Source organism: Cervus elaphus, chromosome 18, assembly GCF_910594005.1.
Source record: "Cervus elaphus chromosome 18, mCerEla1.1, whole genome shotgun sequence".
NCBI classification, from domain to species: Eukaryota; Metazoa; Chordata; class Mammalia; order Artiodactyla; family Cervidae; genus Cervus; species Cervus elaphus.
The window spans coordinates 80,237,337-80,261,168 of record NC_057832.1 but is presented as its reverse complement, the minus strand read 5'-3'; the positions used below and the strand labels follow the sequence as shown (position 1 = coordinate 80,261,168).

Below are 23,832 nucleotides of genomic sequence, written 5' to 3'. Positions count from 1 at the left end.
CCTTCAGAGCAGCTATGTTTTAATAAAAAATAAATGATTGTATACCATAGAGAGTTTGCTGATGATAAGTACTTATAAATACTCAATACGTATGCTGATGAAAAAAATCAATAAACTTCTGCTAACCGGAAAGTAACTGAAAGTAAAAAAAAGATGTGTAATCTGTTTTCACCTTTATGCTTCACAACTCATTAATGAAGAAGGCATATATAAACTCATCTGGACCAGGAAACTGTTACTTAAGTTCTCAAGAGTTTAGGGTCCAGAAGATAGTGACCTATTTCAATTTAAGGAGAAAGACTAAATGTTAAGCAAGGTGAAGGAAATTCTGACTTATCTCAACAACCTGCCACTGACAGAGAATGAATAAACAGCAGTTTTCACGTATGCTCATCTCATGTGAGTAACTTTTCAAACCTTGAAATAATCATTCAAATCCCATAGTAAAATGCAAAAGAAGACAAAATATAGCAGGTTTAGGAAATACACAGAATAATTCAGATATTTTTAAATGATGCAAATATAATTTAAGTATAGTCAAACGTGTAAACTGTAAACATTGGAGAGAACTGTCCAGTGAGTCAAAATATGACACCTAGGTAAAAGTAAACAAATCAGTATTTTCGTGAAAACCAGCTCAATAATAAATAATAATAGCATCACGTAGGTGTGAGCTCTGGTCAGCAGGAGAGCCATGTGATTATGGGCTATTTTCTTACATCCACATTCATATGTCTGGTCCCTATGGGGTCATTCAGGCTCCTAGGAAATGAATGAGCAAAGTGGAATGGGGGTGTGGGGAGAGGAAGGACTCTTTTTGACCATATAACAGAAATTTTCTTTGCAAGTCCTTCAGATTTTGGAAGATTAACACTTCCATATTCTAACCAACTTAAATAGAACTAAACAATATAAGAACTATGAAGTAATTCTCCCTTTATTCCTTGAGTGATTAAGGGACATACACCTAACGCACCATCCAGTTCAGATTTCTACAATCAGAGAGTTTGGGAAGACAGCCACAGAGCTTATCAAAGGATGGAAAAAAAAATAATACCTGTGAGGCAGATGGAACATTCTAGGTTTTCTAGATGAAATGAAATTAAAGTTTGAAGGATTTAAGTCTGCTCTATGGAAGATCCTGACACCATAGGTTGTTAAATAATAAGGTGGTTTGCTGAGACTGCAGAAACTCTAGTCCTGAGAATCTTTAAAAACAGGAAGGATTCAGACCAACTGCTCAGAAACACTGAATATGGACTTTATTCAACTAAAGCTCTCCAAGACCCTTTTAACTCTATGAATTTAATTGTAAATGCCAGTATGAACAGTGTATTTCATCTTACACTTTTGACTCAGTGCTAAATAGTTGCAGGGGGATTGCAATGACCTACTTTTTACAGTGCATGAAAGAAAATAGTTTGTCACAATCAGGAGTCCTAGTGGTATCTCTGGTACCTGCACTTTCTGATTTCAGATTTCTCATGCAAATCACACACTGTCTTTAATCACAGGTTTTTATAATATATTGCAGTTTTGAATAATTCATGCTAATGAAGAATTAAAAACCAATGGAAAGTACCAAAAAATAAAAATAAAAATCAGACAACTTCAGTTTTCCCTCTTTATATTATACATGAAGGTACTGGTTTTTCACATTAAACTGGAAAAAAATGTTCTTCAAGTTTAGACCCTTAGTCACTTACTAATAATTCAACACTTTAAAAAGTAAATCATGACTTTTTTGAAAAACATTTGAATCCTTAAAAAATTCATCTATAGTATGTACTGAGAATGAACTAAAATATATACTGAAGCCATAAATTCTAATCAAAATCATTTAACAAAAAATACTAAAACAAATAGTAAACTAAATTGAATAGTTTAATAAATTAAGTAGCAATCACTCAAATTTGCATATCAATCCATCTATACATAGTACAAAAAAACTAATTATTGCCACAAAGAACTCTTTGGCTTTTCTTAAAGTACCTGCATAGTGAAACATTATATTGCAACCATATGGGCATCCAACACTTTTCCTTTGGCTAGAACTCCGATGCAAAAACCTTCAAAGAGTTTATTTTCTTATAGAGTAAGTACAGCATGGTTAAACTAATCCCAGCTGATGATTTCACAAAGCATGGCTATAAAGTGCCACTCAAACTTTCTATACTGCCCAAATCAGCAGATTCATAACTTGACACAACACTCAAAAGCTGCTTTCACAAGCCCGCACTTTACTAAATTCGGTAAATAGTTGCACCCTAAGCACTAGAGATACTAATGACTGTGTTGAAAATACACATGTAAACCCACACCCCTCATGAGCAAGTCTCTCAACAAACTGCATAAACAGACACAATATACTGATGAGCAAGGTAGATACCCATCTCCCCTTCATTGTGCCAGGGCAGCATTTCTATTTATATTAACTCTGATGGTGGTATGTGTGTGTGTCTGCGCGCGCCTGTGTGCAGGTTACCGGAGAGGGAGATCCATTCTTGCAGAGGGGCCCTCTGAAGACTCCTTTAATGCCCCGGTAGTGACCATTGCTGAGATGTCTCGAACTGATGACCAGGTAACAAGCCATGTGGGTTGCGGGCGGGAGGTGTAGAGTCTCAACTCCTCACCAGGCGACAAGCCTCGGAAATGCGGGCTGGTTTCTCAGCAGCAACAGTGATTGCCACCTCCCGAGACGAAGCGGCCAGCAGTAAGCAGGGGACGCTGCGGCGGCGCGTCCCGGCTCCTTGCCCCGCGCGGGGCTCCTGCTGTCAGCAGCAGCTGCTCTGACGGCGGAGGTGGCGGCAGCGGCAGCCACAGAGCACTTAGGGGACCCGGCGAGCCAGTCCACATGCTGCTCTGGCCAGGTGGCTGCTCAACCGCCGATCGACGCTGTATATTCTTTAAGGACAACTTCCTGGGTCCGCTAGGGGATCAGCAACTCCTCCTGCCTTTCCCTCCCGCCCCCGCCTTCGCACTCCGCGCGCGCTCAGGGGATGCTCAGGCGCGGGTCCCCACGGTCTGGCCCGGCGTCCGCGGCGGGGCTGTGTCTGCGGCGCCGCGAATCAGCGGCAGCGGCAGCCTTCGCGGGGAGAGTGGCGGGGAGTCCTCGGAGCGCCAGATCGCTGCCCCCGCTGCAGTGGCGGGAAGGGGGTGGGGAGGGACGGGCGGGCTGGGGGGAGAACTGGGAGTTGGGGACGCGGAGACTTGTGAGTGGGGGCTGTCAACGCGACGGCTGGGCGCCAACAGCGGGGCGAGGGGCTCGCCAGTGGCTCGGCGTGGCGGTGACAGCTGCGGCGGCGTCAGGAGGCTCTCCCGGTGCGGGGGGCGCCGCTCCAGCATCCCGCCATCAGCCGCCCTGAACCCCTGTCCCTCTCCGCCCTGTGTCTCTGGGCCAACTTTGTGCTGTGTTGGGGGCGGGGTCCTGCGGGGTCGGGGGGCGGTGCACGGTGGAGCAGTTGAGCGGGAGGAGAGCATTTTCTTTACTCTTTCCCCGCCTGCACGCCTTTAGCATTTCTTCCGCGCTCCGGCTGACGGCTGCGCTGGCCAAAGCAACAGCTCCCCACCCGGCTGTAGGGATGTGCTATGACGCCCCAAATAGGGCAAACAGATTAGAGGCGCTATAGTAGGTAATGGATGGAGGAGAAAGTAAGTTTTAGACAGAAAACTTATATAAGGAATAGAAACGAAACACACATACGTGTGTCTCTTTCCATCTATTCATCTGTCTTCAGAGTTATAAACATGCACTTACAAGTCTTTCTTGTTTCCTTAAAGAGGCAGATATTTTTGCTCTTTATAGGACGTTTGTTTCCTCACAAGCTTAAACAATCACCCTTAAAAAGTGTTTTTTTGTTTTTTAATGGACGTTGTATCATTTAGGGCGAATAAAGTCACCAGGCAGGAAGCCGCACTGAGAATTAAAGACTCGTGCAGAAATGAGCTGTGGAAGGAGAAGGAGGCTCTTGCAGAGTCAGGTATCAGTACGCCCTCTCCCCCACCCGCTAGCTGATCTTCCGGAGTTAGGTGATCTCTCTTATCCTTTTCAGATCTGTGTTGGGAGAAAAGGAAAGGTCGTCCGTTTTCCCTCTTTTGCCTTAGCACAGAATTAATCGCAAGATTAAGGCTAATGTACCCAGGCGTCTCCCCAATTTTCTCCTCTTCTAACATAATCCCCATCTGCATCCTGGATAACACTGAAGACCTCTCACAAATGACAGAAACCGGCAAAAAAGCAAGCAGGAAATTAAAATTCTCCTATTCTGGTAACTCATAAAACTCTTAAAAATAGTCCCATGAATATAACCTCTGTAACTGCCCAATAAAGGCTTGATTTTTGTTTACATTATTGCAATATCCTTAATGTTTTATTAAAAAACACACAGATGTATTTCTCATTTTAAAGGTTTCATATAATATCTTTCAAGCATTTTAAAAGTGTTTACATACTAGAAAATGACTTAGTATATAACGTGAAAATACCAATTTCTTTCAAACTTCTAGTTGAAAATTACTGATAATAAGGTATTGCAATGTAAATCTTGCAGGCTAATTACTTTGTAACTATCTTGTTGGGAAGAACTTTTGAAATTAAAAAAAATTACAGAAACAATAGATACAATATAAACACTTTTCCTTTTCTACTAAGATGTGTTTACTTAATAATGTTGTATTTATTTGACTTAGAGTTGCAAAATGTTTCCAAAGCTGAAAGTGAGTAATGCTGCTCATATATATGCTTTCAGACATATTCTATGCAAAGAAAATGTGTTCATAATCAGGTGAAATCTTTGCCAGAAAAAAAGGGGGGATTTTAAAAGGATATCGTGTGGCTCAGTCTATAATTACAATCTCACTCTTCATAAACGTAAGTAGCAAACAGCATTCAGTACCTAACTGTATACATTCTTGAATGGAATAGAAAAATGAATGATGTCACATGCTATGAATAACAATTCCAAGGATGCTTTACCTTCTTCATTAAGTAAATATGATTCCTAATAATGCTTGATTATTTTTAAGAATTAGGCATGCTTTTCTAAAATGAAAGGATTGACTTAAGTAATGAAAATGTATATAATTCAAATATACCATCCTATTATTATTTCTTTTTTATTCAAAGTATCCATTAGCTATCCTGACAGTCTTGTTCATTTAATTATTATGTGCATTTGAGTTTTCCCATAGGAAACAAAGTAATCTAATCCCTTTTTATAGTAATGTTTCAAAGACTGAGTCATTTTTATAATTCTTTTAAAAATTCTAATTTCTTAAAAATTATTTACTTTTTGAGATCCTTCTTTGTTAGAAATGAATGATACCAATTCTGTTAATTTGCCATGTGTTTTAAATCATTTAGGGCGGGCTTTCCTGGTATCTCAGAGGTAGAGAATCCACCTGCAATGCAGGTCTGCAGGTTCGATCCCTGAGTCAGGAAGATCCCCTGGAGGAGGAAATGGCAATACACTCCAGTATATTCACCTAGGAAATCTCACAGACAGAGGAACCTGGAGGGCTACAGGCCACAGGGGTCACAAGAGTCAGACACAACTCAGACTAAACCATCACCATGGTTGTTCTTGGCTTTCTAATTTTTTGCCACCCATCTTAAAATATTTAGGCCAAAAAAAAAAAAAAAAACCTGACACAATTGTTATTCTCAGCAAATTTTAATAATAGTCTTTAAAACAAACAAAAGAATAATTCCCTTTTCCTTGACAGATTGTGACTGATGTCTATTAGTGTGATGTCATCATATGCAACAATTCTCCATCACTCCTGGCCTCTACTTTAAATGTGTTTTGCCCAATCTAAACAACAGAAATGTGTGCTTTTGTTTGCAGAGTTGCTATAAATACGAAGTTGACCAGTTGCATTGACTTATCAAAGGAGATTCCTTCCAACTTCAGTAATTAAAAATTTTCAGAAAAGGTGAAAGAAAAGGAAAACACTTTAAGGCTATATTAAATGAATTTTAGATACAAGTCAAATCCTATTACAAGTGTGAAAAGCAAACATCTTGCACAGTTTTACAAGGCCCTTTTATTAAAAGCAATATCTGATATGATGAATTCTCATTCTAAGGAAAGGGATATGAATGGCAAAATAGATTTCCGCCTATAACCAAATGATATTTCACATGATTCCAGGTTCATGGCTGTGTCATAGATGATTGATATCATGAGAAACCCACTCTTTATCAACATATCCCAAATTGATCCCCTTATCTCCATATCCACAGCCCCCACCTTAGCCCAAACCACCATTACTTTTTGCTTGAATCATTGCATTATCTTTTTAGCTAATCTCCTGTTTTCAATGTTGCCTCCGTATAAAATTTATTCTTTGTATCTCATAGCCAGAGTGATATTTTAAAAACATAGAGCATATCTTACTCCATCCCTATTAAATTACCTGTTGGTTTCATATCATCAGGTTTATAGAAAAATTGAGCAGAAAGTATAGAGGGCCCATATTGTTTCTCCCCCTTCCCCACACAGTTTTCCCTTTATCAATGTCTTGCTTTTGTGTGGTACATTTGTTACAATTGATGAGTCAGTATTAATACATATTATTAACTAAAGGTCATAGTTTACATTAGGGTTCATTCTTGGAGTTGTATATTCTACGAGTTTTGAAAGAATATATGACATGTATCTATCATTATAGTTGCATGCAGAATAGTTTTACTGCTCTAAAAATCATCTATGTTCCACCTATTCATCTCTCCTCCAATGCCTCTGAATCCCTATCAAACAGTAATCTTTTTACTGTGTCTTTTTTATGTCATTTGAAGAATGTCATATATTTGGAATTATATAGTATAATAGTTTTTCAGATTGGCTTCTTTCATTTAGCAATATGCATTTTAAACTTCCTTCATGACTGTCAATGGCTTGATACCACATTCATTTTTATTGCTGGAAGAGTTTTATAGTATTCCATTACATGGAATTGTGCCCCCCATAACCCACCCCCTAATGCTGAAGTCCTAACTCCTTTTTGAACGTGACCTTAATTGGAAATAATTTTTTTGAAGATGACAAAGTTAAGATGAGGTCATTAGGGTGAGCCTTAATCCAGTATGGTTTGTTTTCCTTTAGTTTCTAAGTTGTCTGACTCTGTGATCCCATGGACTTCAGCAAGTCAGGCTCCCCTGTCCTTCACCATCTCACGGAGTTTGCTCACATTCATGTCCATTAACTCTATGATGCTATCTAACCATCTCATCCTCTACTAGCCCTTTTCATTTGCCCTCATTCTTTTCCAGCATCAGAATCTTTTCCAATGAGTCAGCTCTTCACATCAGGTGGCCCAAGTATTGGAGCTTCGGTTTCAGCATCAGGCCTTCCAATGAATATTCAGGGTTCATTTCCTTTAGGATTGACTGATTTGATCTCCTTGCAGTCCAAAGAGCTTTTAACAGTCTTCAACAGCACCACAATTTGAAAGCATCGAATCTTCTGCACTCAGCCTTCTTTATGGTCCAACTCTCATAGCCATACATGACTACTGGAAAAACCATAGCGTTGATTAGATGGACCTTTGTCAGCAAAGTGATGTCTTTGCTTTTTAATATACTGTCTAGGTTTGTTATAGATTTTCTTCCAAGGAGCACGTGTCTTTTAATTTCATGGCTGTAGTCACCATCTGTAGTGATTTTGGAGTCCAAGAAAGTAAAACATGTCATTGTTTCCACTTTTTCCCCTTCTATTTGCCATGAAGTGATGGGACAGGATGCCATGATCTTAGTTTTTTGAAAGTTGAGTTTCAGGCCAGCTTTTTCACTCTCCTCTTTCACCTTCATCAAGAAGCGCTTTAGTTCGTCTTCAGTTTCTGCCATTAGAGTGGTGTCATCTGCATATCTGAGGTATTGATATTTTTCCCAGCAATCTTGATTCCAACTTGTGATTTATCCAACCTGGCATTTTGCATGATGTCTCTGCAGATAAGTTAAATAAACAGGGTGACAATAAAAGCCTTCCCAATTTTGAACCAGTCAGTTGTTCCATCTCCAGTTCTAACTGTTGCTTCTTGAGCCACATAAAGGTTTCTCAGGAGACAGGAAAGGTGGTCTGGTACTCCTGTCTCTTTAGGAATTTTCCACAATTTGTTGTGATCCACACAGTCAAAAGCTTTAGTGTAGTCAGTGAAGCAGAAGTAGACATTTTTTCTGCAATTCTGTTGCTTTCTTTATGATCCAATGGATGTTGGCAAGTTGATCTCTGGTTCTCCTATCTCTAAGAATTTCCCACAATTTGTTGTGACGCACACAGTCAAAGGCTTTAATGTAGTCAGTGAAGCAGAAGTAGATGTTTGTCAGGAATGCTCTTGCTTTCTTTATGATCCAACAGATGTTGGCAATTTGGTCTCTGGTTTCTCTGCCTTTTCTAAACCCAACTTGTTTGTACATCTGGAAGTTTTCAGTTCACGTACTGCTGAAGCCTCTCTTGAAGAATTTTGAGCATAACCATGCTAGCATGTGACATTAGTGCAATTATACGCTACTTTAAACATTCTTTGGCATTGCCTTTCTTTGGGATTGGAATTGAAAACTGACCTTTTCCAGTCCTGTGGCCACTGCTGAGTTTTTCAAATTTGTTGACATGCGGCAAATTTAAAGTTAAAGTGAAGCACTTTAACAGGATCACTTTTAAGATTTTAAACTGCTCAGCTGGAATTCTATCACCTCCAGGAGCTTTGCTCATAATAATGGTTCCTAAGGCCCACTTTACTTCACACTTCAGGATACCCAAATCTGGGTGAGTGACCACACCATCCTGGTTATCTGGATCATCTTAATGATGCCTTTTCTGTATATTAGTTCTGTGTATTCCTGTCACCTTTTCTTAACCTTTTCTGCTTCTGTTAGGTTCTTACCATTTAATGCTCTTTATCATGCCCATTTTTACATTAAATGTTCCTTTGATATCTCCAATTTTCTTGAAGAGATTTCTAGCCTTTCCCATTCTCTTGTTTTTGTCTATTTCTTTGCATTCTTCATTGAAGAAGGCCTTCTTACCTCTCCTTGCTATTTTCTGGAACTCTGCATTCTGTTGGGTGTATCTTTCCCTTTCTCCATTGCCCTTCACTTCTCTTATTTCCTCAGCTGTTTGTAAAGCCTCCTTAGACAACCACTTTGCCTTCTTGCATTTCTTTTTCTTTGGGATGATTTTGGTCACCATCTCCTATACAATGTTACAAGCCTCCATCCATAGTTCTTCATACAATTTGTCTACTAGATCTAATCTCTTGAGTCTATTTGTCACCTCCACTATATAATTATAAAGGATTTGATTTAGGTCATATCTGAATGGCCTAGTGGTTTTCCCTACTTTCTTCAATTTAAGCCTGAATTTTGAAATAAGGAGTTCATGATCTGAGCCACAGTCAGCTCCAGGTCTTGTTTTTGCTGACTATACAGAGCTTCTCCATCTTCAGCTGTAAAGAACATAATCAATCTAATTTCAGTATTGATCATCTGGTGATGCCCATGTGTAGAGTCATCTCTTAGGTTGTTGGTAAGAGGTATTTGTTATGGCCAGCATGTTCTCTTGATAAACACTTCGTTAGCCTTTGAGATCAAAGGCTTCATTTTGTACTCCAAGATCCAACTTACCTGTTATTCAGGGTATCTCTTGAGTTCCTACTTTTGCATTCCAATCCCCTATAATGAAAAAGTCATCTATTTTTGGTGTCATTTCTAGAAGGTCTTGTAGGTTTTCATAGAACTGGTCAACTTCACTTTCTTTGGCATCAGTGGTAGGAGCATAGACTCAGATTCCTTTAATGTTGAACAGTTTGCCATGGAAATGAATGGAGATCATTCTGTCATTTTTCAGACTGTACCCAAGAACTGTATTTCCAACTCTATTGTTGACTATGACTACTATTCCATTTCTTCTAAGGGATTCTTGTCCATAGTAGTAGATATAATGGCCATCTGAATTAAATTTGCCCATTCCCATCCATTTTAGTTCACAGATTCCTAAGATGTTTAGCTCTGTGGGATCCACTGTGGGCTTCACTCAACAGAAATGAATTAGGCTGCCCCCTTCCATGGGGGGAACAGAACTGGCAGCACGGAAGTCTAGCATCCTGCTGCCCCAACAATGCTAACCTGGGCCACCACAGATCCAGGGGGAAAAAAGAAAGAATTTCTTAACTTTGTCAGATGTACATGTATGCGAGACCACAGATACCTTTGATTCTTTCATTAAAATTAATCATTCTGATTATATGACTAAATACAAATTTACAGAGGTAAAGTCCCATTTATGCTCAAGGCATTCCGAGAAAGAGATACTGCCAGAAAGAAAAAAAGGGGGAGGTGGGGAGCAGGGAGAAAAGAAGAGAGGAAGAAAGGTGAGGAGAGAAGATGAGAAAGTCTTCTTTTTCTGCAGCAACTTTAAAACCCTTAACATAGTGAGATAGTGATATTTCCTCTCTGAAATGAACCTACAGGAATTTAAAACTGGGTTAAGAGAGATTAAGGGGCCCTTTCTCTATTAACACATAAGGTATAGCATTTTGACTACTATCTCCTAACAAATCAAATAACAAAGACTGTGCTGATGAATTAATCAAAGTCAAGAAAACAGGATAAGATTCCTTCAGACTTCAACATCTAATTTGGCAGGAAGACAACAGTAAGTCATACAGCTAAATCTATACTGTGAACTCTAAGAATACAGGGCAAAGGATATGAAACCAAACTGACTTCATGGAATTCGTTAAAATTATTTTCCAAGACAAGCATTCAAGTGAAGAATCAGTTCAGTCATTTGGATTAATTAAAACTACATCATAGAGAAATGATTGATACTGACTGATGTTGCTCCAAGTCATCAAGAGAAGGACAAAATAGCTCCACCATAATTCAGAGATACACAACCAATCAAACATGACCTATCCAAAACTCTCCAACTGCAGAGCACCATATTCATTCTACATTCTTTCCTCTCCTCAAGGATGAGTCTCTGAAGTATACAGGAGGTGGAAGAAAAACTTTAGATTACAGAATCATACACACACACACACACACACACACACATACACAAGCAAGCAAAAAACAGGAGTCCTTGCTGCTTACCTAGCATTTTGTTCATTTCACAGTTTCCCAAAGCTATGCCACTAATCTGACAACACTGTAGAGAGAGAAGTGAGCCCTGCTGCCTGCAAAGGCCAAGAAAAACAGCTACTATCCTGTCTACCGGTGCTCAGAATCCCAGTAGGGTCTGGAAGGATGGATGGTAGTGCAATTCATTATAACTCTGACCCCCTTCTGCTTTTCCTAGAACATGGCCCTCTCATATTTAAAGGCAAGAACAATTCATTTAAACACAAGGAGCCTTTTCCAGACTTGATCATTCTTGATTTCCCAGGACCACATTTCTAAAATACAACCTGATTGTATGTACTCTTCAAATTTAAAATGAATCTTAGTTCAGTTCAGTTCAGTCACTCAGTCATGTCCAACTCTTTGCGACCCCATGGACTGCAGCACACCAGGCCTCCCTGTCCATCACCAACTTCTGGAGTTTACTCAAACTCTTGTCCATTGAGTCAGTGATGCCATCCAACCATCTCATCCTCTGTCGTTCCCTTCTCCTCCCGCCTTCAATCTTTCTCAGCATCAGGGTTTTTTCCAATGACTCAGTTCTTCGCATCAGGTGGCCAAAGTATTGGAGTTTCAGCTTCAGCATCAGTCCTTCCAATGAATACTCAGGACTGATTTCCTTTAGCAGGGACTGGTTGGATCTCCTTGCCATCCAAGGGACTCTCAAGAGTCTTCTCCTATACCACAGTTCTGTTATAAAATTGCTTCCCATCACTTTAGAAATGATACAAGACATATAGATTCTTAAGCATACAGAACATTTCCCTTTTTTCTTCTTTTCAGTCCCACTATGCATATTGAAAAAAGGAAACAATACCAGAATCTCAGTATCAGAATAAATTAAGGAAAGGGAGTTGAGGAAATATTTATGGAGTACCATCCATTTGCCAGTTACTTTATATTCATCATGCCATTTCATATCTGTACCGATTGCTTTAATGCAGGTAACATAACTGAAGCTCAGAAAATTTAAAGATTTTATCTAAGGTCACAGAGCTAAGTAAGTGATAGAGCAAGAATCCATGTGTGTCTGACTCAAAGCCTAGGCTCTTTACATCTATGCTGTCTTTTTATCCTGCATCATTCAGCCTTTGGATGATCAGAGAAGAATAAGCCGTGGGCTCCTACTTTCATCAAGCTGAAAATCCTCTGGAGGAAAATTAGCAAATGTGGATGTTTTTACTAAATTTGAAGCATGAGAACCAATCATAATTCTGCATTGGAGGCTAGGTTTTATAAAAATCTATATAGGACTTTGGGGAAACCAGGTGGTACTAGCGGTAAAAAACCCTCCTGCCGATGCAGGAGACATAAATAAGGGTTCAATCCCTGATCAAGAAGATCCCCTGGAGGAGGGCATGGCAACCCACTCCAGTATTCTTGTCTGGAGAATCCCATGAACAGAGGAGCCTGGCGGTCTACAGTGTATGGGGTTGCAAAAAGTTGGAGATAACTGAAGCAACTTAGGGTACACATACACACACACATATTTAAAATGTAATTTATATATTTATCATTCACATCACATGACCCAGGGCTCTTATATCTTATGTTTTATGAAAGGCATATAAAAGCAGTTATGCCATTAGCTATATAAAAAGTCCCATATGAGTTATAAAAGGAATCTGGTCTTCTTAAAAGTATTCCTGCTTTCAAACAAAAGGAAACAGAGAATGTAATCTAGCAACAGAATAATGATATACCAGAAGACTTCAGTTTTCACTATGTTTATTTTCATATTTTAAATTATTTACAGATGAATTGGTTTGTAATGTCTCCATTTGTGCTGTTAAATTGTGCTGAACTGGTTATTTGCCTTGTGACTTTGTGCAGTTTCTAGAAAGGAGTGGGACTGGGAGCCTTTCTCCTAGAAAACTCATTCCTGGGGTAAACAACTCAAACTAGTACTGACTAATAAGTTTATCTCATTAACATTTCACATAGCTTTTTTATGTCATAAAATTTTAATAAATCGAGGTTTTTGTTGTTGTTGAAATGGTTATCCTATAAAATTTTCTTTTACTAGGGTAATTTTTCATCTCCCTCTACCTGTAAGACTGTTTCTTTACTTATCATTAATCACACTTCATGCAAATCAACTACACAGGCAAAATGCCAACACCAAAAGTCTTAATGAAAATTTAAACATTTTTTAATGAAATACTTTCATTATGAATCAAACTATATTAGTTATAAGACATAATATCTAATTAACTTCTAGATATAAATATAGTTCCATTCCCCCCTCAAAGAGCTTTATTTCTGAATTCCCTTCAATATTGAACATTGCATTTTAACCCTTGAACTGTGAAGGTGTTAGTTGCTCAGTGGTGTCAGACTCTTTGCGACCCCGCCAGGCTCCTCTGTTGGTGGGAAGCTCCAGGCAGGAATATTGGAGTGGGTTGCCATTCCCTCCTCCAGGAAATCTTCCCAACCCAGGGATTGAACCCAGGTCTCCTGCATTGCAGCAGATTGTGCACTACTGTCTGAGTCATTGCAGCTAATCTCCTTATAGATTTCTAGATTTCCACATTAAAGGAAATGCAGAATGTGAGAACAATGCAGTTATCATGGGTGATGGGCATGCATGCGTGCATATACTCAGTAGCTCATTTGTGTCCAAATCTTTGAGACCACAAGGACTATAGCCCGCCAGGCTCCTCTGCCCCTGGAATTGCCCTGGCAAGAATACTGGAATGGGTTGCCATGCCCTCTTCCAGGGGATCTTCCCAGCCCAAGGATTGAACCGAACACACGTCTCCTGCAACTCCTGCAGGCTGGTTCTTTACCATTGAGCCACCAGGGAAGCCCTGATGGGGCTTTTATGTCATAATTTTTTTAACATAGCTTTTTTTCTGTTATGGTGATATTTCAAGGCAAAATCCCTGGAATATTCATGTATATTTGAATTTAAAATAAAGGAGAACCCTTCATATACTACTATTTATTTTAATTTCATTTTAAGCAATAAATAACATATTTTTAGTTCTCAAAAATACCTGTTTTTCAAATAATAAAAAAAAAAAAAATGAGCTCAAGGATATAGAATACAGATCAGTGGTTGCCTGAGGTAGGGTGGTGGGAAGAGGTTCAAAATGTACAAATTTCCAGTTATAAAGTGAATAACTCATATGGATATAATGTACAACATGGTGACTCTAGTTAATAATACTGTGTTGCATATTTGAAAGTAACTAGGAGAATGGATTTTGAAAGTTTTCATCACAAGAAAAATAATGCTGTAACTATATGGGTGATGAATGCTAACTGGACTTATTGTTGTAATCATGTTTATCATCACTTGTACCTGAAACTACAACCCATATAAAAAATTGCAGATTTATTCCTACCATTTTTCTGAATTTCCACATTTCTGGGAAATTCATACAAGCATTTAATTTACCATTGGAAATTTCTATGTAGAAAATATTCTATGACAGCAACATAGCAATGAATAATTAGAATAATATATAAGGGTTAACCCTGAAAAAAAAATGCTAGAATTAATAATCTTACTTCAGCTGCAGCCTTAACAATCTCTCTTAAGACTTTTTAGGAAAATTGCCAACATGATTATAATGGTCATGTCCAAGAAAATGTAAGAGAATCTCTAGAAAGTGTTGACAGGCCTTTTCTATAAATATTAAAATTGATAATAAACATGTGAGTATAACTTTGTTGAAAAGCAGCAAGGATAGACTCACTGCTTAGACTTTGGGAAATGCAACTTAACATCAAGGATTAAAACTTCTAAAACCAAGTGTATTACTTAGCCTGGAACAATAATTTTTAAAAGAGGCAAAATGCGTAATGGCTCAACCACAATAGAAGTTAATTTTTCAATTGAGTAATCTTTGAGGTAGACATTCCTGGTCCAGTAAAAGGGTCACTCCCTCCACATGGTGACTAAGGGACACAGCTTTCTTTTGTCCTTCAGACCTCTTTCTCTGATGCTTACAGGCAGCCTAGGGGAAAGAGAGCCCAGAGGAAGCACATCTGCTTGTAAAGATGTTAGCCCACAGATGGTGTGAAATAACACTCTTCTATCCATTGGTTAGAACCCAGTCACGTGGTCACATGCAACTGCACATGAAACTGGGAAATAAAATTCCTGGTACCTAAATAGCAGAGAACAGAAAATTGGATCCATGACTGACTACCAATCTCTGCCACAACATACATACTCTATGACTCAGCAAATTCACCTATGAGAATCCTAAAGAAATAATTATATACATTTATAAAGATTATACACAATTAATTTTAAGACAATACTTACATATATTTATAAAGACTCTAATAAAGTATGTTTATTAAGTGTTCATTTTAATAGTGAAAATAATCTCAAATGAAAATAATTAATAGAGCATCAAAATGATACACCATATATATACATATATAGTATATAGAATAATAATGCTATTATAAAGTAATTTAAAATAAAAAGTATACCATAACATTAACTGGAAAAATTTTTAAAAAATCAAGTCTAGAAAAGTATGATATGATTTTTGTTCTAATTAAAACTGTAAATAAATATAGATTTAATTACAGGTATAGATTCATGTACCTGTTGCAGGTATAAGTTTATGGAGACATAACTGCATGAGAAAAATAAGGATGTATGTGTCCCCAAATTGATTATTTTGGGGGGTATAATTTTAAATGATTAATTTTTCCATTTGTATTTTCTACAATTATTAAATATTTCTTCATTAACTAAAATGAAAAATAAAAAATAGTAAATTAAATATGCTAAAATACTGAAGAGATTTATTATATGTTAATATTAAGAACAGTATAGAGCTGTAAATATGTCATGATTACAAGTGTGTATTTTTACAAATACATGTATACACATACACATGTAAAAATATAAATTATAAAGGCATTTATATAAATACATATACAGAGTTTTATTTAAGTTTCTGGTATTATAAATAATTTTCCCCTATTTTTAAATGTTATGCTCTTTTAACCATATTTTGAAGGTTGGAGCATGTTTATGAGAAGACAAACATCACTTAAAATCTAATAGTAATTCACTCTGAAAGTCCTGGAAGGACTATAGAATTATTGTGAGAAACAGTATTATTTTTTCTTCTTTAAATTAAATTGGGAAATTTAGTCTGTCTTTGTTGTGAAGGTTGAGAAAATTAGTCTGCTTAGACAGACTGTGTAATGGGCTGAGTGATGGCTTGCCAAAAGATAGGCCCTAAGGATCCTGAGATGAAACCATTTGGATTACTCAAGTGAACCCTAAATTCAGTGACAAGAATCTTTGTAAGAGACAGAGAAGGTCATGTGAAGAAAGAGGCAGAAATCAGTGATGCAGCCAGAAACCAAGGAACACCAAGGAACGCTTGGCCTCACCAGAGACTGGGAAGAGGCGAGGCCAGGAATCTCCCCTAGAACATGGGAGAGAGCTTGGCCTTGCTGACACCTTGATTTCAGACTTCTGACCTCGAAAACTGTGAGACAGTTTCTGTTGTTTTAAGCCACAGTCTGGGGTAAATTGGTAGAGCATCCATGGGAAATACATGCAGAGTGGTTATACAAAATGAAATAAATCACTCTGCATAATAAAATAGCAAGAATATAGAATATTTTCCTAACCACAGGAAAATATGTTTGGGGGTCCCTGAATGGGAGGAAGAGGAGCATGTGGGAAACCAATCTCTTGGGAGAGAATAATGCAGTACAAAATGCAAGCCAGACCAAGGCAGGGATGAACAAGCAGCTGTCAAACTAAACAACCTTGTTTTACTTTGACGTTATTATCTGCTGCTGTGATGTTCTGAGCTTAATCACTATCTTTTACCCCTTATTCTTCAGTAAATTTTTTTATTTTTCTTAAAAGAATGGTGCTTCAGGGATTGCATGACCATGGTGTGCACTTCATGTCTATGGAGAGACAGGACAGGGAAGAGAAAGCAGTGAAGGAAGGGGAGAAATAGAGTAGGAATCCAGCCTTCAGCAGCAGCATGAGAATAGTCATGAGCCGTGAGCAGCAGAAACAAAAACCCGGAAATCTTCAGGGATTTGGAGGAGGCAGGGGACCATTCATATAGTACATAGGATGGGGCTCCAGTGAGTACATTTGGAGAAAAAAGGAAAACTGGACACAGAATGGCCACACACAGACAGATGGAGTTTTGGCTTATGCAAGAAGAAGTCAATTGCAGACAGAATTAAGTTCCAAGTTTCTTTTAATATTAGCGAACTAAGGCCACACTCTGACCTTTTTCTTCCTCCTCCTTCTTTTCCATGTTATAATATAGACTATTTTTTACTATGATGTATGGTAGGAACAGTCAAGTTAAATTAAATAGAGCCAATACCAATGACTTATTACCCAACTCGGGGGTTGTTACCAACAACAAACTATCAAATAACAGAGATGGTGAGGATTCAACCTCAGAGGGGGAAAAAAGAAATTAAAAAGGAAGTCATTAAAACACCAAAGAGCAGTTTTTGCCATACATTGACATGAATCAGCCATGGGTGTACATGTTGTAATGTAATTAGCCTCCAATTAAAATAAATTAAAATTTTTTTTTTTAGGGTAGCATTTTGTTTATTAATAGCTCACAGAATTGATACGAAGTTTGGGAAACATGTCTAAGAAAATATAGGAGCCAGGATAACACTGGTGTGCATAAGCAGGAAATAATCATATAGATCTGGTTAGTAGTACTAGAAAGATTTTGTACCTGCAGATATTTGCAGAGTGTATATTTTTGTATAATATATATGTCCTCCATGAGGACAAGGCATTTTATCTCTTTTGTATACTAATTCCAATCTCTATAATAGTACCTGGCATAGTAGAGGCTTAATTAATTGACAAACACATGTTTAGTAAATAAATATATTTCCATCCATGTATTAGTACAATCAGATTAAATGTTTTTTTTTTTTTCCTTTTCCTTTTGTTTTTTTTTTTTTTAATTAGTTGGAGGCTAATTACTTCACAACATTTCAGTGGGTTTTGTCATACATTGATATGAATCAGTGCCTGGTGCACTGGGAAGACCCAGAGGAATCGGGTGGAGAGGGAGGTGGGAGGGGGGGATCGGGATGGGGAATACGTGTAAAATAAATTAATTTTTAAAAAACATCAAAGAGCAGGGAAAAGGTAGAAAAGGAAAGAAATGCAAGCAGAAGGGAACAGTAAAGCAAGAGAAGCTTGTGGAAATGAGTAGAGGGATGAAAAAGTAGGATGATACAGGAGTGAAATAATAATAAAAATAGGGTAAAAATCAAACAGTGAGAAGTCAGGAAAAGTTGTAAGGGATGAAAAGAGAGTTCAGCAGGAAAAAAAAAGAGGTAGAAATGGAGATGAAAGAAGGCTTAGAATACAGAACATTGTATCAGCAGAATATGGCAGTTTATATTAAACTCGAATATTTTTAGAGCCTATATAGAATCATTTCAACTTTCTGGCTTTTATTGAGAAGTGTAGTCAATTTAAATTTTAAGTACCACTTTCCAAAGACCATAGAATTTTGGACTTACCGCACTCTAAGAGAAGTTAGGTACTTTGGAAATACATTAATTCCCTTTTGACGTTTAGCTTTTGCCATAGAACCAGTGTTTGCTAAATGACTTCATGAGCTCAAAGAGCTCATTTCTTCCTCAAAGTGAATATTCACTCTTGGGGAGCAACTTTTATATGAGGAGGCTCCAGGGCAGGGTTGGAGCAATACAGGAGAAAGCTGAGGATGAAATAGCACTTAACTCCTGTTTTGAGTAAATTATTGGTCTTTTCTAATTCCAACATTCATTTTGTTATTTATGTGAATTAATATAAACTGTGAAAAACAAACTATTCCATGTTATAAAATTTGAAAAATGTGACTTTGGAAAACTTACAGTCATCCCTTTTAGTTTTATAGGAAAGAAGTTCTTACAAAAAGATGAGATGTGAAGGTGATGAATATGTAATAATGTTTTCATACACTTGCCAATTTAATGTGTTTGCATAAATATTTAATACATCAATCTTTTCAAGAAGAACATGTTCTGCATTTCAATGTGTCGTTTCATTTTCATCAGATTGGCCTATTAATAACGTCCCCAGAGAAGGTTTCATTATTTTGTGGACATTTCCAAAACAGTGATCAAATCTCTTTAATTTGTGAGTATTTAAGAAAAGGTAATTTTTTAGACTCTATGCAAAATCATCATTATATGCATATATGTGTGTATACACACATATATATTTATGTATATGTGTATATGTGAGAGTTATATGAGTAAAATCTGCTTTAGTTGATTTGTGTTCTAAAAAGCATAAAAAGCACAATTTGTATCAGATATGTAGAATGAAAAAAATTGTTGAAATTATTTTAAATTTCAGTCTAAAGTAGAAAAGATTTTGGTAAATGCCAACACCACAATTTTGTCCAAGTTCAAGTTATTTGTACAAAACACATGAACATTTTTCATGAAGTTTAGTCTAGCTTCACTCAAGTTATCTTTTTCGTTTCTATTCATCTAAACACAATCCCTCACTAAACTGATATCTCCAAATCTCAATCAAATTCAATTATTTTTCCAATATGTCTTCTCAAGTCATTGCCTGATTATTCCACATATAACTTTTCCCAATAACACTCTGAAGTTTTTAGTTTACTTCTTTACACATGCTCTTTGAAGTTATATTTTTTATATGTGCTTGCTGCTTACTAAAACTATCTGCTTTATCACTCAATGTTCCTATTCTTGTCTCATTTTTTCCATACATCACCTACTGGGGTATATGATTTTGAAATGCAAAAATTAATGAACAGGTCTCAATTAAATAGAGTTAGGAGACCAGAAGAGGGTGCTGTCACACCCTGCTACAGTAACAGAGCCCAACAGGAAGAAGAAAGTTCCTCTTCTTTCCTGGCAAGGACTCAATTAGTGAAAAGCCACAGACTTGTTGTTTTCCCAACTTTATTTTCCTCTCTATAAAAGCTTTTTCCTTCCCTTGCCATGTGGGGATTTGCACATAGCTTGCCATATTTGCAGATCCCCAAGTGCAATTCTCTGCTGGTCCTCAATAAACCCATCTTTGTTAGACAAATATCTGGCAGTCTATTTGTTTGAAGTCAACCGAAACAACAGACAAAATGATGGTAAAACAAAACTACAGACCAGATATCAACTACTGAGAATCTCTCTAGTGTCTTACACTTAAGAGGCAGCCCTCTCTCAGCTTTTAACGTTGCTGCAGCTCCTGAGGGTCAGGAGGACAGAGGCTATACTCCCAGGACTCTTTAGGGCAGGTGGGCACTACTTTCCCCCAGGGATATCACAGATCATCAAGTGTTGAACCTCTCTGGGACTGGTAGAGTATTCTTGCTGCCTCCTTCAACAAAGAAACAATTGAGAGGTGGAGTGTTGGCGAGCATTCAGGCTGCCGTTCTCCTCAGAACCCTTTCACAAAAGGTTTAGTTTAGTAAAAATAAAGTTTGAAGACACAAGAAGGGGAAGAGGTGAAAAAGAGAGAATATATATGAGACTATCAACATTTGAATGTAGAACATACACTCCTTTGAGGACAGAGATTTTATTCAGTTTAATTTCAAAAGCTTTTGCACAGCAAAGGAAACCATAAACAAAATGAAAGGACAAATTACAGAATAGGAGAAAATATTTGCAAACAACACAGCCTACAAGGGACTAATCTCCAAAACAACTCATGGGACTCAATATCAAAAAATGGGCATAAGACCAAAATAGACATTTCTCCAAAGAGGAACATACAGATGACTGAGAGGCTCAACATTGCTGATGATTCAGTTCAGTCACTCGAAATGCAAATCAAAACTACAATAATATATCACCTCACACCAGTCAGAATGGCCATCATCAAAAATTCTACAAACAATAAATGCTGGAAAGGGTGTGGGTAAAAGGGAACACTCCTACACTGTTGATGGGAATGTAAACTGGTACAGCCACTATGGAGAAGCGTTTGGAAGTTCCTTAAAAATACAGCAATATGCTACTAGACATATATCTGGAGAAAAATGTCATTCAAAATGATAATACACCCCAATGTTCATTGCAGCACTGTTTGCAATAGACAAGATATGGAAGCAACCTAAATGCCCATTGACGGATGAATGGATAACAAAGATGTGATACATATACACAATGGAATATTATTCAACCATAAAAAGGATGAAATAATGACATTTGCAGCAATATGGATGGACCTGGAAATCATCATACTAAATGAAGTAAGACAGACAGAGAAAGATGAGTATTACATGGTATTGTTTATAGGTGAAATCTTTAAAAAATGATACAGATGAACTTATTTACAAAACAGAAATGGAATCATAGGCTTAGAGAACAAATTTATGGTTACTGAGGGGAAGATTAGGGGGAGGGGAAGATTAGGAGCTTGGGATTGACATGTACACACTGCTATATTTAAAACAGATAACCATCAAGGACCTAATTATATCAGAGAGAATTCTGTTTAATATTCTGTGATAACCTATATAGGAAAAGAATTTGAAAAGAATAGATACTATTATTCCTGTGTGGTTAGAAAACAGCCTCATGCATGCTAAAGGCATGCTGTGTCATTTATAAGTTTAAATAATGAAATAAATAAATCTCTAATAAATAAAGCTGATCAAAATTGGACAGGCCTAAATTCTAGGCAGATTTGGTAAAAAAGAAAAAAAAATACCACCACCATCAAGTCCCTAACTTGGTCTTCTGTGATAACATGCTCTCAAATAACAACAATCTCTTTTTGCCTTGTGTTCTGGGAGTTTTGGTTTCCTATCACTCCATTCAATAAACATTTCAATGTGGGATCAGAAGAAAAGACACAATTCAATTGACTGAGGTTTAGAGAATGGCTACTATCAGCAAACATTCTGTTAAGAAAGATATGTAAGATACCTTTAAACCGTTGGGGAAAGAGGTTCATAAAAAAAAAACAATAGACTTGCAAATGAGAATATATGTTAAAAATGTAGCCCTGTATAAATCACCTGGACCTCTGTCAGAGGATGATTTTCTAATTTAAATTACATCATGTTTTGAATAAACACAGTAGTTCTGTTCCTGGAACTTAATGAGCACAGGGAAGATATATTCACCAAAACTATGTAGCAACCTGGTCGCATGCATTCTACATATATTTATGGAAAGGGGCAATGAAAATATAATTTTTATATATTACTTCTAAAGATTCAGGAGACATAAAACCCCAACTATTCGAACAAAGCTCTGTAAACAAGGACTACTTACTGAACAGAAAGGTCTCAATTATTTAGTTAAAAGGCTGACAGTTTTTCCATAAATTGCTCATAAATCACACAAAAATTCTAAAATATATAAATGAGGAATTGACATGAAGCATTTATTAAAAGTGAAAGAAATTGCTGGTAGCCAAAACAGCCATTAACATCTAAGTCAATAGTTGAGTAAAGTAATTCAAACCTAAAAAGCAATAATTGTTCTTAAATATAATTTAAATATTCCATTACTTATAACAAGGGTCCATAAGACTTTTTCTGTAAATGAGCAAATGGTTAATATTTTAGGCTTTTCAGTTCTTAAACAGTTTCTGTTGCAACTGCTCAATCTCGTCATTGTAGGAAGAAAACAATCTAGACAAGCATAAAAGAATGTATTTGTGTTGCAATAAAACTTATGTACAACGACTATGTTTGCTAAATCCCCTGTAATGGCATATAAAGCTCTTCACAATACAGCAAATACATTAAGATTCCACATTTAAATCCATGCCCCAATTAACAACTTGTTAACATTCTCTTCCCCCTCCCCATCTCTTACCCACACTTTTCATCTTCTGCAGTAGCCAACCAAGGGCAGGGTTCCAAAAGTGAAATTGGAATGATGACCCCAAGGGAGATACTGAGGAGACTGGCATGCTGAAGTCCATGGGGTCACAGAGTCAGACACAACTTAGCGACTGAGCTACAAACAGCAAACTCAGAGGAAAGAGTATGTTTTTACTTATATTGTGTAAATTGCCAGCTCATGGTAACAATTAAAGGCAAACCACTTTTAGTTGGTTTTACTATTGAACTGAAATTCTCTATCATTTTTATTGCCCATTTGCCTGCACTCAGACCTTTATCACAGTGCTTGCCTTCCAGTGTAGCATTATCTTCTGCATCTTTTTTTTTTTTTAATGTGGACCATTTTTACAGTCTTTACTGAGTTTGTTACAGTATTGCTTCTGTTTTATGCTTTGGTTTTTTGGCCAGGAGGCACCTACAATCTTAGCTCCACAACCAAGGATTGAACCTGCATCACCTGATTAGATGGTGAAGTCTTAATCACTGGACCATTCGGGAAGTCTCCTATTCTGTATCTCAAGTGGAGAATATAACTGCATATGTTGGATTTTTTTTCTAATTAATATTAACTGTTGTCTAGAGGTTATAGGATGCGTTGTAACTTATTTAATAAATCCTACATGATAAATATTTAAGCTATTTCCAGTATTCCCTGATACAAAGAATGCTCTATTCAATTTACTTGAACACTCATCTTTGCACACTTGTGGTAGTGTTCTGTGTGGATAAATCCCTAGAAATTGAATTGATGACACTACAGTTTTAACATACAGTGTACCACATTACTCTTCAAAAATGCTGAGTCAATTTAAACTCTAGCCAAGAGTAAATGATAGTATCTTTTCTTCATGCTCTCTCCATGAGAGA

General features: G+C 37.2%; 1 protein-coding gene and 1 long non-coding RNA gene across 2 annotated transcripts in view; one reads left to right on the top strand and one right to left on the bottom strand.

Moving 5' to 3' along the window:
* ZNF804B (zinc finger protein 804B) overlaps positions 1-3,123 on the bottom strand; it is a 519,711-nt gene extending 516,588 nt beyond the window's left edge. Inside the window, exon 1 of the mRNA XM_043873460.1 lies at positions 2,486-3,123. Coding sequence (XP_043729395.1) covers positions 2,486-2,593 — 108 coding nt within the window. The 5' untranslated portion in view covers positions 2,594-3,123. The remainder of the gene's footprint in view (positions 1-2,485) is intronic.
* On the top strand, positions 2,459-21,224 carry LOC122674870. Its single transcript, XR_006335069.1, has 5 exons — positions 2,459-2,581; positions 3,886-3,980; positions 4,749-4,870; positions 19,181-19,262; positions 21,186-21,224. It is a non-coding gene; the product is annotated as an uncharacterized LOC122674870 (long non-coding RNA).
* The last annotated feature ends 2,608 nt before the right edge of the window (positions 21,225-23,832 follow it).